Source organism: Charadrius vociferus, unplaced genomic scaffold (assembly GCF_000708025.1).
Source record: "Charadrius vociferus isolate BGI_N301 unplaced genomic scaffold, ASM70802v2 scaffold90, whole genome shotgun sequence".
Classification (NCBI taxonomy): Eukaryota; Metazoa; Chordata; class Aves; order Charadriiformes; family Charadriidae; genus Charadrius; species Charadrius vociferus.
The window spans coordinates 1,595,789-1,614,885 of NW_009647222.1; the positions used below are offsets into that span (position 1 = coordinate 1,595,789).

The 19,097-nt window shown below is 42.4% G+C and overlaps 1 protein-coding gene across 1 annotated transcript in view; it reads left to right on the forward strand.

The window, feature by feature from the left end:
- Positions 1-19,097, forward strand: part of CACNA1C (calcium channel, voltage-dependent, L type, alpha 1C subunit) — a 416,023-nt gene that overhangs the window by 319,961 nt on the left and 76,965 nt on the right. Inside the window, 7 exon segments of the mRNA XM_009879632.1 lie at positions 680-800; positions 925-994; positions 7,492-7,624; positions 9,367-9,496; positions 13,151-13,210; positions 16,846-16,952; positions 18,444-18,531. Coding sequence (XP_009877934.1) covers positions 680-800; positions 925-994; positions 7,492-7,624; positions 9,367-9,496; positions 13,151-13,210; positions 16,846-16,952; positions 18,444-18,531 — 709 coding nt within the window.

Sequence of the window (19,097 nt, forward strand, 5' to 3'; positions counted from 1 at the left end):
TTCCTTCTCTTCTGATGCCACATGCTGTTCGTCTCTTGCCAGTTCTTTTAGTGTTTCTGCAGACTCTTAGGAGGCAGGAGCTGAATGTAGAGTTTCTCTGTCATTCCCAGCTGCCCACAGCGAGGAAGCCTCTCCTTACTGTTTATTTCTAATCACTATCTTCCAGGCTGCTTAGAGGGGATCTCCTGTGCAGATCTTTCTGCTTTGTCCTGCATGCTAGTCAGCAGGTTTTCCTGGCTCTGAGAGTTCAGCGAGGGGCAAAACTTTGTAGGCAACCTAGTGGAAGTCCACCAGATATGGGTTGGAAATGGTTCATGCCTTTGTCATTGGGTGCACAAAAAGAACTCTAGTGACAGACCAAGAATATGCACGTCCACAAACACACAGGCACATATTTCCTCCCCATGCGCACGCGCACCCACCCCCCCACACACACACAAACACCTGCCATTAAGAAAGCTATAAAATAAAAGGTTGCTATATAGAAGTAGAGCAGAGTCTCTGCCTTTGCCTGCAGACGGGGACAAGGTGAAGCTGCTGGTATATAAGCTGGACTCAGAATGGAGATGCCAGCCAACTAATCATTCTCATGGTGTGTGCTGTACTACATGAAGTTCCCAAAAGAGAAACAGCTTTTCAACTTTGTAACTCTGTGCTTTTTATCTTGTAAAACTGTTAGGACTGCTAGTCCCGAAAAGAAACAGGAGATAGAAAAAACAGCTGTGGAGGAGGAGACAAAGGAGGAGAAAATTGAGCTGAAGTCGATCACTGCTGATGGAGAATCCCCACCTGCTACCAAGGTAAGGTCTGCTGCCAGCCAGCACTCTCTGTGTTGTGATGGCATGAACAGCTTGGGTTTCTGAGGGAAAGAAAACCCTCTGCTTTGTCTGATAAAGGCTTTGCTGCTTCTTCCATTTCTGTCAGATCAACGTGGATGATTATCAGCCCAATGAAAATGAAGAAAAGAGCCCATATCCCACAACAGAAGCGCCAGGTATATATATATCTTCTTCCTCTGATCCCTGATTCGACAAAGAGAAGCTCCAGTTGCTAATGCACATAAAGCCAAATTGTGGTAGCTGGTATGCTGAACATGCAGTGCTTTCATGATGGGACAGAATGATGTGCTTGCCCGTGTTTGCACAGGTGTGGACTGGGCCCTTTGCAGTCCCTATACTGATTAGTCATATTTGATTTTGTTCTCTGTAAAGCTCTGTATTTGGAAACAGAGAACCAAATCAAATGACATACAAATCTCTGTATATGAAAATATACATATGACTGTTTTCAGCCTATTTTTTCAGTGTTCAGTGGTCAGGGGAGACTCACAATAGATACTCATGAAAGGCGAAGTGCTGAATGCCTTTTTGCACTTTTTTATTATCAAAAAAGACAGCGTGACTTATCAATATAATTTTAAAGGCATGAGATGTCATGTCAGCCTAGAATCGCAAAAAACAAGCTACAGCATTAGTCTAGTTTTCAAGTCAGTTGGACCTAATCAACTTCATCCTCAGATACTCAAAGGATTGCTTGAAGAAATCTCAGAACTTTGAGCAGTTTTTCTTCAAGACATCCTGAATGTGGGGTGGGGTTGGAGCAGAAGAATTATAAGCTCGTCAGTTCAACTTCCATTCTTGGAAAAGCGCTGGAACAAATGATTAAACAAACTATATGACTGCAAGATAAGGAGATGAATAGCAGCCAACATAGATTTGCCAAGAACAAATCACATCAAACCACCCTTATTTTCTTCTAAAAAGGGCTGACAAGACTTGTAGACAGGAGAAAAGTAGATGTCATATTGTTTAGGTTTGCTAAGTCTTCTGACTGTCTCTTATAACATTCTCATAAGCCGGCTAGAAAAACATGGTCTAGATGATTGAGAGAGAAATCGGTCAGACTCTTTACGTGGAGAGTAGTCATGGCCGAAATGAGGTTCTACAACCCAAGGGCCTGTCCCGAGTTCAGTTCAGTTCATTGTTAATGACCTGAATGATGGAAGAGGAAATACGCTTATTACATTTGCAGATGACATGAAGCTAGGAAGGAAAGGAAGCATGCTGGAGGGCAGCATTAGAATTCAAAGAGCTCTTGAGGAACTGGATAAATGGTCTAAATAAAATTGAAAGTGCCAGGCTCTACACATAGACAGGAATAAACAACTCAGAAATAAAGGATCTTAGGTGACAGCTATTTAGGTAACAGTCCTTGAGAAAAGAATCTGAATCTTGTGATCATAAGCTCAACAGGTGCTAACAATATTTTGCTGTCTTTCAAAAGGCAAACAAGTATTGAGATTTATAAACAGTGAAAACATGACCCTTTAGTCCAGTGATGGTTTTCTTCTAACTGGCCAGTGAAAGCTAATGAGAGCAAAGCAATTTGTTCACCATTGATAAGATGTCAAGTGGGGTATCGTGTCTCACTTTGGGTGCTCTGCTTAGAAGCGGGGCTGAATTGGAGGGAGTGTAGAAGAGCATGGTGAAAGCAATGCTAGTAGGGAGTAAGAACTAAGATTGAAAGAATTGTGGTCATTTGAGCTAGGAGAGGCAGGAAAAACATCTTCAAATGCATAAAAGCCTATTACAGATAGGAGGGGAATTATCTCCACTATGAAGAAGTAACAGATTTAAGATTCACACCAGGAGAGAATTTTCTAATGGTGAGGCTAGAAAAGATCAGGAAGGTGGTTGTGGAAGCCTAGCATCACTGAACGTTGTTAAAAACAGGTCAGAAAAATATCTGCCAGAAAAGGCTTAGATATAATAATTAGTTGATCCTGGCTTAGCAGAGGCATGAACCAGAGGGCCTTTTGTGACCCTTTCCTCCTCTGCCCTTCTGTGATTCTGTGATTATGTAACAGGCTGTAATAGGTAATAAAACACATTCTCTTCTATTCCATGATTCCTAATAAATGTCTGATAATAGGTTGATGTGATAGGGTACAAAAAAGACACAATCATTCATTTTAAATAGATGGACAGGGGTTTCAGACAAGCAAAAGGGAAAACTGCTCATTGCATTTGATTTTCAGTACAAAAAATCCCCACATGTGCTATGCATGTATTTGTTCATATTTATAGCCCATTTATCCAACACCATGCAATACTGTTTTAACATTGCCTGGGGCATATCACTCTGGCTTTAATCTTCTCAGCACCTCTATAGGCACAGGCACTTACTGGACACCCGTCCCCAGTTGCTAAGGGGTTTGTCAGAGTCTTTAGTCAGAAGCACAAATTAAAACAGCTTGATACAGTTCTGTTTCTGAGCTGGCTTGGGTTGGCAGACCAATTTTTTCAAGTGAAGTTACAGTCACCTGTATATCAAATTTAAGCCTACTGATAATAGAATTTGTGGTTTAGTTACCTTCCATGGATAGCTTAGAAATAGTCTGGCATGTGAGCTACGTGACAAAAACTACATCTACAATTTGTGTCATGTGCATTTTGTCTGCAGCTGTGCATAGGATTAGAGTGCAGAAACTTAAGCAAAACACTTTTAATTCCTGCCTTGGGGTGCCAATCCCTGGCTTGGCATACTTTTGAACAGAAGCTAAAATTTGAATGAATAGTCAGGTTTTCATGCATCTCCTAAAGTATTAGAAATACAAAGGGACAGCATATTGGTTATTTGCCATTGTATGATGCTATTTCTAAACAGTTCCCTGAATTGTCTATCAATTCTTTGTGAAGAGTGAAGTTACTTTTTCTCTTTTCTGACTCTCTGAAAATCTTAGCCTTTTGCTGAAAATGATGCCTAACAGCTCACACAATTACCTGACCACTTCTTTCAGAGTTCATGGAAGTCAACCATAAGGCTCAGATGCAGTGAAGTTTCGTAAATCCCTTGTTACATCAGATTTATCATAGTTATCTATTCCATTCTGCTGTATAAAGCTCAGAAACACCAAAGCCCCCTCAGAGCTGAGGTGGCATGTCACATCTGCCTTGTGTAGTCAGTTTTGGGGAACAAGGCTCCAAGGCTTGCCCTGGTATTAGGAAGCAAGAATTTCCCAATCCCCACATGTACCCCTGCCCGGTTCCCTTGTGGCCATCTGACCAGTCCAGAATCCTTCTGCTGATTGCTGATCAGTCCGGCTGTGGTACAGAAGATGCTGTGCAGCCCATCTGGCAACACACCTTTTCTTGACCACTTGCATGTGCATCCATTTCAGCTGTGCTTTGAGTGAAGCATCCTATTGCTTCTTATGTGCAGTCAGCTGGTTCTACCTATTTTCTGTTCATGATTTAAGCTGTTAATGTCTGTGACCTTTCCATGGCTGTGTACCATTCCATCCTCTGAAAACATCCTTCACCCTAACCCAGTGTTCAGAAACAATTTGAAACAATTTGAAATGGTCAAAACCTATGTTTTCCCTTTATTCTTTCACCCTACCTTGCTCAATCTCCTGTTCATTTCTGCTGCCTCAACAAGTTTTCTCAATGACCTCCTCTGACTCTATTTGCTACACAGTGTTGCTCTTAGGCCCCAGAATACTTTATGTACTGGCAGCTCATCAGATCACCTATCCTCTTTGTTGGACGGAGAGACTAGTTATTCCAGAGATTTGTGTACACTAAAAGGATTATTATGATGATATGTTTATTATAGGAAGACAGGGAGCCAGTCTTGCAGTCTAGTACAGAAACAGACAAAGAATTCAGAATGTCAGATGAAGGTAAAAGCTTGGGATGATTCATGGGAGCTTGAAGCAAAGCAATGTCCTTACACAAGAGTTCTGGTCTTTGTACAGTAAAAAAATCCTCATGATCAAATTTCTCACTGATGCTGCACTGAAGCCTGTGTGTGCTTATGGCTTCACATCCAAAGGACATCACCATTCTGATGAGGCATAATTCAAGATGACAGTTCCCAGATTTGAATTTCCTTGAACTTTAGGAGAGTTCAAACCTAGATATGAATTTGGCAGCTCTGAATCATGTTTCTTTATGATTTCATGGCAAGCTTGATTAGAAGTGTCACTTTTTAAACACAAATATACCTTAAGTGTAGAAAACAGTCAAAGAACAAGTGTTGAATTGCTGTTGATGCGCTGCCCAGCCCAACTGTGAATACCATGTTGACCTTTGCTTCTACAAATGCTGGCAACTGTGCAACATCCTGTTTCTATATGCAGGTAGATAGCTTAGGTAGTAACCTGAGCTGCGGCTGTAATCATGTTATTCTTTGCATATTTGGGCCTCAGTGTTTCTCTTCTTCTGTGCCCTAGACCCTACTTTAAATGAAAAAGATTTAGAACATTATTCTTTATCTATGGCTGAGGAACTGAATGAGTTTTCCAGTCTGAAGGTATGTAGTTGCCAGTATCATTAATATATTTCTTGCTGTATGGCAGGCACAAGAAAAAGAGGAGAGGAACAACATTCTTTATGGTCTTCATGGGGCTGATCCTTCTGCTAAGAGTCCATTTTCCTGAGACGTTGTTCAATACCCATTTGAAAGTGTTTTCTTAAGCATTCCTCCAAGTAAAAGAAAAGGAATGATTGAATAGAGAAGGCACAGAGCATGGGCTCAGAATACTGGTCTTTTTAAGTAAGACTCTCAAATGTCCTACATGATCACGGGCATCAGTATTCTGGACTGTTAAAGAAGAAAAAGAATTTGCTTACCTCTCTCATTGTCAGACCACTCTGAAATCTGTAGAAAAAAGGTGCAAGTGCAAAGTATTATAATATTATATAAATATAAACATTAACCTTAACACCAATTTTACAGGTACTATGCACAAAAGTACTTCTGAAAGAATGTTTCTTTAACTAATAAAGCCTGTAGAAAGAGTATTATAAAGTATATTACAATATAACATTGAGCTGTTAAAAAATAGACCGGCTTAAAAAGTACAAACTTTATGTACCAGCTCAAACATTTATCCAAAAGTCTATCAAGTGCATTTGAGCTGAACTCTTGCTACTCGAAGAGTAAAGAAAGAATCCTATTTGCATGCAATTATGGCATGCATTGAAAAGGCCATTTTTCTCCTGTCTCTGACATCTAGATTAGGATCTGTGCTGATTCATCTGTTCTTTCTGATGTGTCCGTTACCAGATCAAGTATAGTACCTGACCCTAAAGGAACAGGCTCTTCCTGGAACTTATCTCGCTTTATGGACTCAAGATAAACCTTTTAACTGGAGTTTCTTCCTTTGCATTGGCTGGAAGATGAATCAGTTGCATCTAACCTGTCAGGCTCCTTGCTTGAAATATTTTTTCCTATCTTGCTGATTAAGTGAGAGGATTGGGATCTTTAAAATAGCAAAATCCTATCATGTCATTTACAAAACAGCATCTGACTTCAGCAGGTAGAAGAAATCCTCAAAGGTGGAAGGTTCTCTTTCACATGCCACTTAGCCTCCATCTCTGTGTTTTTTTCATTGAGTGCACTCACTGAGCTGCACAGTGCCTGGAGATCGGCTCCGTAGGCATCAGGTTCAAGAGTCTCAGCCTTGTTCCCACCTTTCACTCTTCCTCCCACTGAATTATGAAAGGGTACAATTATAAGAATTTCTGATGGGTATAAATGAAAGTGCTCATGCTCCATGGGTGCTCTGAGGCATACAGGTGCTCATCCAGACACAATCCCAGATGTGGCAGTGGCTCCATGGAGAACCTTACAAAGAGGAGAAAAACAGACCTTGATAAACTGGAGGAATGGTCTGAAGAAAATAAGATGCAGTTCAAGAAGGATGAGGTCAAAGTGCCACTCGTGGGAATAGTCAGCAGCACAAATGCAGAGGGGGGAGTGACGGGCTAGGCAGCCATTTTGTGCTAAATAATCTGTACTTTTTCATCAGAAACTGATGGCAAATTAGTGCCAGAGTGTGATGAAAAGAAGTGCCCATGAAAGACATTTAAATAGGAAGATAGTATTATAAGAAGTAACCTAGCTCTCCTCTGCACCAGTAGAACCTCAATTGCAAGTTAATACTGCAGATAATCTGGAGGAAAGTAGCAAGAATGCTCACATATTTAGGGAAGGCTGCACATCAGGAAAGACTGTTGTTTTGCTCTAGGAACCAGCAATCCTCACAGAAACATAATAATGGTTCTCAAGTACATAAAAGCCTTCTGTAAGAGGAGGAGAATTTGCTGATTTCTGTGTCCATGGAAAATAAGAAAATAATGGATTTAGACCATAGTAAGAAAGATTCAGGTCAGTTATTAGAAGCAGCTTTTTTTTTTTTTTTTGCAGAAGGGACAGTGAAGCGTCTGAGGAAACCATTGTAAGGATATTGTGGATTTACCAGCATTAATGGTTTTACAGAGAGACTAGATCAATGTCTTCTGGGGTGAGCACTGGGCAGCGGATGCTGCCTTGGGGAAGGGAAAAGTGAACAAGGAACCTGAAGCTTTCATCATCCTATTTCAATGATTCTTAGTTTTGAGCTCTAGTTATGACAGAGACAAATTCCTCAGCACTCCAGAATGGGTTGTATTTTGCATTGAAAGACAAAAATGCTTCTTGCAGCAGAGGAAGATGAGGAAGAACCCGAGATGCCTGTCGGCCCTCGGCCTCGCCCGATGTCTGAGCTGCACCTCAAGGAAAAGGCTGTGCCCATGCCTGATGCCAGTGCTTTTTTCATCTTCAGTCCTAACAACAGGTATTTAAGAGACTAATTAGCTGGGACAAGAGGTGGAGAGCAGGTACCCCTTTCGTACTGGGCCCCAAAGGTTATGCAGTACAGAGATCCCTTCCAGCAGTTCATACCAGAGACCTCCTTTGACCAGTCCCTACTTTAAAGGCCCTGACATGAAATCCTCATGAAAACACAACTGTAGGGAGCCCCCTGACAAAATTCAATGGGAATTCATGGCACCTGCAAGGCTGATTAAAGACACAAACCATGAAAGCTTTGGAAATAAGGCACTTGGAGGCGAGTCAGTAATTGGAATTCCCCAACATATTCAGGTCCAAATTGCAAGCAAGCCATCATCCAATCAGTTAAGCGTGAGGTAGGAGCCTCCTGTCCTAATGGCTGCTCAAAATCCACTCCCAGTAGGGAGTTCATGTGTCTCTGCTCATTCCTGCACGTCAAGAATGAGCATACAAGAAAAGGGAGGAGGACAATGAGAGTCCCTAGCTCTGTGAGGGGAGGCTGAGGAGAATAATTCTTCTCTTGCGCTCTTCCCTGGCATTCCTACATGTGGCTTCACATTGCCTCACCTGTCTTTCCACCACGGATGTGTGAGACCAGTACTGTGAGTAGACATAGCTGAGCTCTGACGCAGGGGAATATATCTTTTCAAGGGTGCAAAAATGAACTCACTGCCCAGTGGTCTGTGCAATACCATGTATCACAACACCTCTCTTGGGGACTTGGCCTCCAAACACAGCCCCAGAGTAAGGCAGGGGTTTAAAAGCACAGCTGAATTCAGAGGCAGTCTTTCCACAGCAGGGCTTGTGCTACTCCTCTTTGGGTACGTGCATTAGGGAGGGACTGATGATGATTGGGACTCATGGACTCTAATGCCAGCTTTGCCACCCACCCACTGTCGCTTGTTGAAGAAGTAAATTAACCTCTGCAATCATCTGTAAAATTGCTATAATAGGGGCTTGGAGGCTTAACAGCCAAAAGTTGAGCTAAATAGATTAATGAAGTGCCTCTAGAATTATGCATAGGACTGTTGTGAGGTTTAACTCCTCGTATCCTGGTACCAATGTATGGAAGGTTCTGTAATGGTCTCCAGTAAGCATGCTGCTTGATGGGAGACTGCTACTTCTCTACCTGCTAGTTTCCTCTTAAGAGCACCGAGCACTATATATTGGGCTGATTTTTAGCAGGCATCCTGCATGGAATTATGTCCTCCCAGAAACCCTTTTCAAATGCTAGCCTGCCCTATATCTATTTGGCTAGGCCAGTGCCCTGTTAGCAAGGTAGATCACCCATAGCTCCTGCTCAGTGACACTGCAGCCCCAGCTCAGAAAGACATCGGCCACCCCGAAGCCCTTTTCTGCTGCTTTCCCCCTAAATGAATGGGGAATGGTTCTGTGAATGAAAGCAAGGGATATAATTTTGGGTTGGCAGATTTCAGACCACATCTAAATCACAAAAGGCTCTGTTGGGAGGGAGTGACTGCTCTCCATTCAAGCGTGAGTCCTGCAGGCAGCTGATCACCCTGTGTGCATCACTGCATGACGTGGAGAGCCAGGGCTGCCCAGCACCCAGCAGGGCCAAGCGCAGCTGCCTGCGCCCACCGTTCCCCCTGCTGCTGGGGCAGAGGGAAGCTGCTCTGCAGAACAATCCTCCAGGGCCAGTCTGGCTGGCAAAAGAGGAGGGGGGAATGTTTCCCAGGTCTTGCTGTTCCCTGAGAGATAAAGTTGTGCCTCTCCTCTCTCTTGCAGGTTTCGTGTCCACTGCCATCGAATCGTTAACGATAATATTTTCACCAACCTGATCCTATTTTTCATCTTGCTCAGCAGTATCTCCCTGGCAGCTGAGGACCCCGTCCGACACCTCTCCTTTAGAAACCAAGTATGCTTCCCAACCTCCTTCCCTCGCTGTGTATTAGAAGTGTGGTACAAGCAGATCATGAGTTGAAGCCAGGAAAGGCAGAAAAGACCTCATCAGAGGCTTTGGGAGTGACTTTCTTCCCCGATTTGTGCCTTTTGTAGGGTGTCAGTGAAATCATTGGGTTTGGCAGGGAACATGAGTCAGTGCAGAATTTGGACTCTAGTTCATTTCAGAAGCGCATGTAGGGGATGGAAGAACGGGAGGCTGAAGCAAAATTATTGTTCCCTGGGATTAGGGCATTAGAAACGGGCTGTAGAAACATTGATTGGGATACAGGTAATTCTAATTTGGGGAATTTGCAGGTTCCCTTTGGAACATTTGCTCTCCTGCCACATGCTTTCTTTTGAACTAATAAGTCCAGGACCCGATTTTCACTTTTTTCAAGTTGGTGTAAATCATGAGTAACATTCTTGAGTTTGATGCAGTCACTCTGGCGGAAATTGGTGTCATCAAGGTTAGAATCAGACTATTTGAATGCAAGCTGCAAAGCTATCATTAAATTTGAGATAATCCTCAGAAAATATGCTGTGCTCCTCTCCTCGCCAGCCTGGGGGAAGGAGAGTAAGGCATTCAGCACAGAGATAAATTCTCACCTTCTTTTCTGACCATTCTTATTAGCCTTTTGAAATGTTCAGTGCTCCCTTAACTTTGCCAGTGGTTGTTTCCATTAATCCGGGTCATTGCAGAAATCAGAAGAGTCAGCAGTCGTATGTGAGACTTTGGGTCTCTGCTGTCGACGGTGGCATTTTCATGCCTTTATGCAGGAAGAGCTTTCTAGACTTAAAGAGTGGGACAATTTTTATTATTTTTTAATAATAAAACCTTAATTTAACATTTAGTGTTCTACCTCCCTTAAATATCCTGGCCTGAGCATGTATTTAAACACATATGTGCATGCAGAGACGTTAATGGAGGTTTATTCCTGAGCTTATCTCAGAGCTGGTTTACATTTTGTCCTGAAGGAGGGTACTAAATAATACAGCCAAACCTGTGTGACCAGTGACTTTGTGCACAGCTGAGTGTGCCCACCACATAGGCATAGATGTATGTAAATATGTATTAGCACTGCAGTGTGATGTCAGCTGGCATATGGACTTCTGATGTGCCACAGAAGCTGCTGCAGAATCTGTAGCAGAGAGATTTAAATGAGAAAAAAAAAGTAGTCAAAGCTGGTTGCCCTGGGTAAAAGAGATGAAGTTTTGGGGCAAAGTGTTGTCCTGTGTATTTGAAGCCACTGATGTTGCATGAAAATCTGTGTTTAATTTTTGCAGGTACAGATGTTTAAAGTGTATCATACAAGGGGACACTGGCAAGATCTTTGGGTTGCAAATGTGATCTGCCTTTACACTTTGACAGTAGAACAGTAAGACTGCGTCCTGCCCTGTGCCCACACAGGGGCCTGGGAGGGAAAGCAAGCAAGCAAGCTGAAAGCAAACTACCTGCCTCTACCTTCACTCTAGGACATAATGAGGCATTAACCTGTGCACAAGGACTCATGCAGTCAGACTAGTGCTGCTGTTGACACAAACAGGAATGGAGAGAACATCCTCCAGCAAGGACTAGCGAAGAGGCTTGGACACTGCTCCTGTCCCAGGGCAGGCTAGCGGCTGCGTCTTTCTTGTGTCACACAGGGCTCAGGCAGCAAGTTTTTTGGAAGTGCCTCCCCAGTCTGATCAAACAGCCTTTAAAGCCCAAGCAAGTCCTAAGACTATGTGCTCACAATAGTCTACTGTTTGCACCTTGGCAAGGTGCTTGTACATTTTAGTATATTCTAGAGTAAATTCACATTTAGAGACTAGTAAATATGCCTGCTGATAAATGGTACTGCCTTCACAGGTGGAGCAGTGACCATTTTCATTAGGCATAAATTCATCTATAAGGGATATCTTTACTAGCTGCAGCGTTGGGGCCAGATTCACCAGTATGCTCTAGCTGCTTTGCGGTGCTCTGGTGATGTAAAGCAGCTGCAGTTACAGCTTAATCACCCACTTTAATCACGTTTATGACTGCTTTGTGTTGGTGGAGTCATGCAAAGCAGCCTTAGACTGCCCATGAATCTGGCCAATTGATTATAAAATTATTCCATTGAAATAATAACCAAATATCAGGACCTACAAGGCAGTAATGCAAGGGGACATTTCCAGTTATAATGTGCCTAAATTAATATAGGATGTAATTGAGATCTGTCCATCCTTGAAATGGCCCTTTTTTAATTCTTTAAGTTGCAAAAATTGATATAGCCCAAGACAGTCTTGAAGAAGTGAGAACAACTTGGGGACAAAAATTGAGTAGTGACCTGAAGGATTTTAAGTTACACAGTAGCAGTGAGTGGTACATCTCCCCACTTGACATTCAGTGTCTGCAAATTAGTCCAGATTTTGATCATGCTTAAATAGTGCAATCTAAAATAACTCTGTGGTTTGCAGTAGCTAACCCACTGCCCCGGGCATACCAAGCTGTAAGAATGTAGCCACCTATAAATCTGAGTTAGGGTGCAGGCATTGAAATACAGTAAACGCCTGTGGGATAGGAGAGTACAGACTACTTATTAGTGTTTTAGCAGTAAATGTTTAAATTTCACAAACGATCAGTTTTCTACAGCTTCTGTATATCGCCCTTCCAGTTTAGAATTTGGTTAAGCTAAAACAGCAGTAATCCAAAGGCCAAATACCTTTGATTTTCACTATTTGTAGGGTAGATAACACCAAAATGGCTTGGGATATTGGAATACATTGGAAACAAAGAGTTCAATTCCAGTCCCGTAAGTCAATGAGAAAGTTCCCATTTCCTTTTGTGGGATGTCAATTAATCAACAGTGAAAGACATTTTTATCTTTGATGCTGTTACTTTGAAAATCACTTTACACTTCCAGACTTGCTATTGCCTTCTGTGACGCTCTAGGGCCACTTTTTGTGGTTTGCTATGCATGCCACCGGTATCTCCATCACCATGTCTAAGTTCATGGGAATGATGAGTGTTTCAGCTTGCCTGTAATCCAGAATGCCAATAGAAAGATGCAAGATCCAAGTTAGGCACCGTTAGCACACAATCGAATTACGGTTGCAGTACAAGAGCTGGGATTCTGTTCAGTTGGCAGTCTTTGTTATTCACCCTAATCCAGGGCAAATCAGGATAGAGGGAAAAAAAGATAGCTACAGCATGAATTTGCAGTTTGCTTTTCTTCCTTTGCGAAAGGCACAGAACAAGACTGAGTGGCAGTTAATAAGAAGGAATCTCATGTTTTCCGCTGAGAGACCAGGCATCCTTGTATTCTCACTTTGGAAGTCTACTTGGGAAAACCCTTGAATTGTCTGTTCTTTATCAGATTAAAAAAAAAAAAAAAAAAAAACCTACAACAACAACCAAAAAGTTATTTTGCCTCTAGAGCCCTCATGGGATTGTAACTTGGAACAGATTTAACGGAATGTGCCTCTTGTCCTCTGTGTGAGGACCTTCACTGCATTCAACAAGACGTCGTTACAAAACCATTTCCTATATAGCCCTCCGTGTTCCCTTGTTAAAAGGCATATGTATTTGATTTGAACTGTGATTTCCCATTCAAGTGATCAGTCACTGATCTACCCTCCCCACTCCTATTCCCTTTTGTTTTTACAGATTATCTTTTATTTTGATATAGTTTTTACTGTCATTTTCACCATTGAAATTGCTCTGAAGGTAAAGTGCCCATCTTCTCTACCATAATTTGTTCACAAGCTTACTAGTTTTCTGCCACTATCTGTTGCTAACACACATGCCTGTTTGTTCCTGGGTCACGCTCAGTACCACTAACCCAATTGTGCTTATTTTTCAGATCCTAGGCAATGCAGACTATGTCTTCACTAGTATCTTTACATTAGAAATTATTCTTAAGGTAACCAATCTGAGCAATACACTTGTTTTCTCCTTTTTCTTTCTTTCTTTCTTTCTTGCTCTCTATCGCTCTCTTTGTTTTTTTAACCCCATTATTATCTCTACTCAAAGGATTGTTTATCTTTTGATTTTATTGTTTTGTTAGTTGCTTTAAAAAGTCTTCTGTGAAATTTTGATATTCAAACTTGTAATTCAGGGCCTATATCAAAACAATGTTTTATAGGGGAATCGCAATGAAAGGATAGTCCTGTTGGGAAAAGTAAGAGGGGACCAAGAAAGAGGCCATCACCCCTTAAATTTCTCTCTCTACCCTGGCCAGTCTTTCCAAAACAGGATTTGTTTGCTGTGCAAGGGACCCTGAGCACACCTCCTCCTACACATGCTACAACCCAAAGAGAGGGTCTCCGTTCTGCACAAGTCATGAAGCTGGGACAGAGGGCGGCCAATGACTTCTGTAAGGTTACATGGTACACAGTCAAGTAGGAGGTGGGGAGCATAGTGCAGAAGCTCAATATTTAGTTGCGGAGAGGTAACTGAGAGTTCAAATCACTGAAACACCATGGACTGTAGCTACGAATGAAAATTGCTGCATTGCCCGTTTGAAACATGGCTACCCGTTTCCCAGGAACGTGCTCTATATACCCAGGGAAATGTGCAGGAGAATGATTTAGCTTGGAAGAAAATAAAAATAGGCTGCCTTGTTCTTAACTCTAATTTTCCCAAATTGGTAGGCTAATAAGTTAAATAACAGTAATTGAGCAAAGTTCTGGCTTTCTAAATGCTAGGTTCACTTGGCAGCTTGGTTTTTTTCTCAGCAAGCTAGCTCTAAGTGCTGGCAAGCAGTACCTTAGAGTTGCACAAATCTTGCAACTCAAGACTCTAATAACAGTATCCATACTGGAGGCTGGCAAGCAGGGTGGCCCCTGCGTATTTTTGTAGAGAAACGTACTTTTTGATATGACTTAAAATCAACAAAGCCATAATGTTCTCCAAAGAGGTGTACCTATTATGCTTGTGTGCAGCATGCATCTGCATTTACACAATAAATCTGAACATGCAGATCCCAAATGGCCGATCAAAAAGGAAAACAGCTCAACAGCAACATTTATAAAATAAAACCACAGTTCAAGGCACCTGGTTGAACTTGCAATTACTAATTCTGCTCCCACTGAAGGAAATAGTAACTCTCCTAATGACTTCAGTGGAAGCAGAACCTGACCCAACCCATAGGCATATTGCTCTGTTTTTATCAGGGGAGTGTAGTATCAGGGGAGCATAGTACCTGAGCCTTCCCAATGTCCTCCTGTTAACTTCAGTGGATATATCTCAACAACCCTGGATATTCTCTGGGTTCAAGTGGGAGAGCAGTGCAAGGACTACAAATGTTTAAGAAATTATTCTGTTCTTATCCTGTCAGTTCTTGCCTCACAAATGGCTTGGTTTCTCAGGGTGTGTTTCTCTGCTGCCTTGCATTGAGCACAATGTTTTGCACAAGAGCAACATTAGTTTAAATGGTAAGAAACAAAGGAATAAATGGCAATAGGATGTTCAAGGCTGTAGAGAAACAAGCTTCATCTGCCCTTATGTTGCTGATGACACCTGGAAGCCTCACACTGCCATGGTGGTGTCTGATGAATGTTAGCAAAGTGACCACCAGGTTTTTTTTTAATTAGCATCCTAAAAGCTTGTTCAGTGCCCCAGATGGGAGACAGACATAGATTATTCACTTTTTGAGAGTCTCTTCTGAGATAACAAAATTTCCCAACAGGCTTGAGAGAAACCACAGTTTGTATAGAACTTAAATTCAGCAGAGCTTCCCCTCCTGATTTCAATGGTGTCTCCTTTCTTTCAAGATTGCCATACAAAACCCAACCAGTAAAGGGCATCTTTACCACCTTTGTTATGGCAAGAACACCCCCCCTCCCCCCCGCCTTCCCCAATTGAATGTGTCTATAAGTATAAATTCTAAGCCAAGACCAGAGTTTATACTTCCTCCCCTTCTAAGTTCCGTTTGACTGATTGATAGTCAGTTCCCTGATGCCATGGATATTTGGTGAAAAAAATAATCTGATATATCATGTGCCCTTCCACCCTTCTCTGAATAAAGTTGTCCCAGGCAGGCATGGCTGGAAACCGCTAGCAGGTATGCCACCCTGAGCTATTAGCGGGAGCCAGAAAACTCCAGTTTGAATTTCTAGTTCACACTTCTCATCTGGGAGTCTGGCTAGAACTCATCATTGAGGAAGAGTCTTGTGGTGTCTGCTTCACGTTACTTTAGACATCTAACTTAGATGAGATTCAGAAGACCAAATTTAGAAGCCTGTGTTCCTAACCCAGGTAATGGAGGGAGATTAGCAGTTTGTGGGGATGGGGTTTCTCAAAGCAGCTACATTAGATCGCTCACTGAGTCTAAGGTAGGTGGTACAATTATCCCCATCACCTCACCCTCTTTCACCGTGCCAGACTCATTTAGTCCCATTCTGTAACTGAGCTCAGTCTAAAATTCACATTCTGAGCTCAGAAGTGTTTAGGTCTGACACTGGGGCCGAGACCTGTTTCTGTTTGCACTCACTTAATCCAGTTCTGGAGCTGTGACATCTGCCTCAAAGCCAGCAGGTATTCAATACCCCTTCACACCCAGAAGAGGCAGAGAGTGCCTTGTAAAATATGTAAAATTTTTCCCTTCTTCTGCTGGGTGATGTTCATATGATTACCTCCACAAAGAAACCGCCCTGTCTCAAGGAATCTTACTTTGGGCTTTGTGAGGAAAACCAAGGGGGAAATGCAGCTGCTTCTAGAATAAAAATGGTGGAAGCTGAGTAGGAAAAGGGATATTGAGCTGAACAGATGGAGCAAACTGAAGACAGCAGGAATTCCTACTGTTGCTTCAGTTCAGCTCTGAAGAATCTGATCCCTGAGGGATTCTGTTTTTATTTCACTGAGGAAAAAGAGCTCTACTGTCCACTGCAGCTGGTCTAAGCATTGAAAAACATTACTAAATATCTCTTTTTATTTTGTATTATTTATTCAATTTAGCTCAAGAGGCCTTTATGTAGTACAAGTGTCATATTCAAAAGTGTCCTCTGCCCTTGAAGAAAAAGGGAAAAGCATATGATTGCAAAGAGTAGTTTTAGCAAAGTCATTTTGCTGCTTTGCTGGTAGGTACTGCATGCACTCAAAGTGCATATTTTCCTCACTGAACCCTAGTATTGGCTTTCCTTCCCTAGTTAGATCTTTCATAGTTATCTTACTGTCTTCTTCGCTCTCTTTTCTTTCAATGGGGACTCAACTTCTCCTTTGGGGTGTGGGGGTAAATTGTCTGCTATATTAGAAAATTATAAACTCCCCAATTATATACTCTGAGCACAATCACAAAGGTTTGGTTTCTAAACAGATGCTAATGGCAAAGTTTGTTTCTGTCTTCGTGTGCCTTCCTGCAGATGACCGCATACGGGGCTTTCCTCCATAAGGGCTCCTTCTGCAGAAACTATTTCAACATCTTAGACCTGCTGGTGGTCAGCGTTTCTCTCATCTCCTTTGGGATCCAGTGAGTGAACTATTTTCAACTGCTAGGTTTTGGGGGATTGTAGGGCCAAGTTGGGAGGTGATACCTCAGGCTCATTGTCTTATCTGGGTAAGATTTTTCTTATGAGCCTGGAGGTATTTTTCTCAGATGATTTGAGACCATTAAAATTCATCCTCAAGAGGGGAGGTAATAATTAGGAAATGCTAAACTAGCATTTCCTTGGAGGGGGGATCTTGCAGAAAGAGTAAATGAGAACAAGAGACTTGGTCCATAGGGAACTGTGACACTTAGCTTTGTTCCAGGATCTCTGATTCACTGTATTGGTTCAGGACAGCTAAGTGACTTACTGTTCCCTCCTAAAGCTCTCATAACCTCTTTGGAAAATGGGGTGATAACGTTTTGCTACTTCCTAAGATGCTGTGGGTCTTGGTCAATGGAAGACCATCAAGCGCTTCAAGAGCTGTGTGAGAATCTGCAGAGTACTGGTGGCAGTGACAGTTGATCCTGCTTCTGTCACACCACTTTGTGTTCGTTGATCTGTTAATTTGCTTAATAAGTTTATAGAATTACTTGACCATGTGGAACTCTATGTGTCAGATAGTTTCTTAGGTAGTATCGCAACTGATGAGAAATAAGCTTCCATTTGTTACCATTACAGGTTAGCAGCTCGCATGTTATGTTCCAGAGCTAAGCCAAGCAGAAGGATTTGCCAGGTCCACTGGGCTTTCAGTCAATGTCTTAAGAATGGCACAGTGCTCATTTTAACCTGCTGTTTCTTTCTTACAGACCTAACTAAACTCTTAATATGTTAGCAAAAAAACTGTTCCCAAAATCAGTAGGAGGGCCTGATGTCATACAGCATGGAGAACGTTCTCAGTCTGTGTTTTAGTCCTGGAAGATGCAGGGAGCTTTGTTGTAGTAGATAGTTGTGTTCAGTACTTAAAATTAAGTACAGAAGTCAGCCTAATCAATTCAGTGGGAGTCTACACATCCTTATATTTATGTACACAATTGATTTGCAGGATCAGAGGCCAATCACATTGCAGAGTCAAGCTCCAGGTAGACAGTATACCTTTAATGGCGGAGTCACCTGGAGTTCCCACTCTTCTATGAATATTTCAGTGGAGTGCTTCTTTGAACCTTATCTGAAAATGTCTTGTGATGGCTAGATCTTGGCACAATTTCCATATCATAGATAGCTACACAGTATTTGTCAGCTTGCCCTGCTTAAAAAAGTACCCTGCCCATATTCCATTCCCTTCATTGATACAGCACAGATGGTGAAAGCGAGGAGAATGTATACTGACCCTGCCCAGAAGCAGGAAGCAAGACCTATGAAGATAAAATCAGAGAGTAGTTTCCTTGCCCCTGAAGTGTCATAGCAAATAGTTGACTCTCTAACTATACTGAGCAGTCCTAAGGCTTTGTAGGATTTCAAACAAGAAAGAAGGGGGCACAGCAGCACACCTCCTATATTGCTGTATCTCTCTAACCTTCTGATGCTTTTTCCAGGTCCAGTGCTATCAATGTGGTGAAGATCCTGCGTGTTCTGCGAGTCCTTAGACCACTGAGGGCCATCAACAGAGCCAAAGGACTAAAGGTTAGAAGAGTCCTAATGCGTTCCGTAAACTTTGAATTCAAGTTATTTCAAGCTACAAGGACCTTTGCAATGGCTCAAGTAGTGTTTTACCAGAATCACAGAATGGTTGAGGTTGGAAGGGACCTCTGGAGATTGTCTTGTCCAACAACCCTGCTCAAGCAGGGTCACTGAGAGCAGGTTGCCCAGGACCATGCCCAGGTTGCTTTTGACTATCTCCAAAGAAGGAGATACCACCACTCTGGGCAACATGTTCCAATGGTCAGTCACCCTCACAGTAAAAAAGCGTTTCCCAATGTTCAGATGAACTTCCTGTGTTTCAGTTTGTGCCCATTGCTTCTTGTCATGCCAGTGGGCCCCACTGGAAAGAGCCTGGCTCTGCCTTCTTTACACCCCACCATCCCTTCAGGTATTTATATACATTGACAAGATTCCCCCAAGATTTCTCTCCTGTAGGCTGAACAGTCACAGTTTTCTCAGCCTTGCCTCACAGGAAAGATGCTTCAGTCCCTTAATGATCTTTGTGGCCCTTCGCTGGACTCCTTCCAGTACATCCATGGCTCTCATGT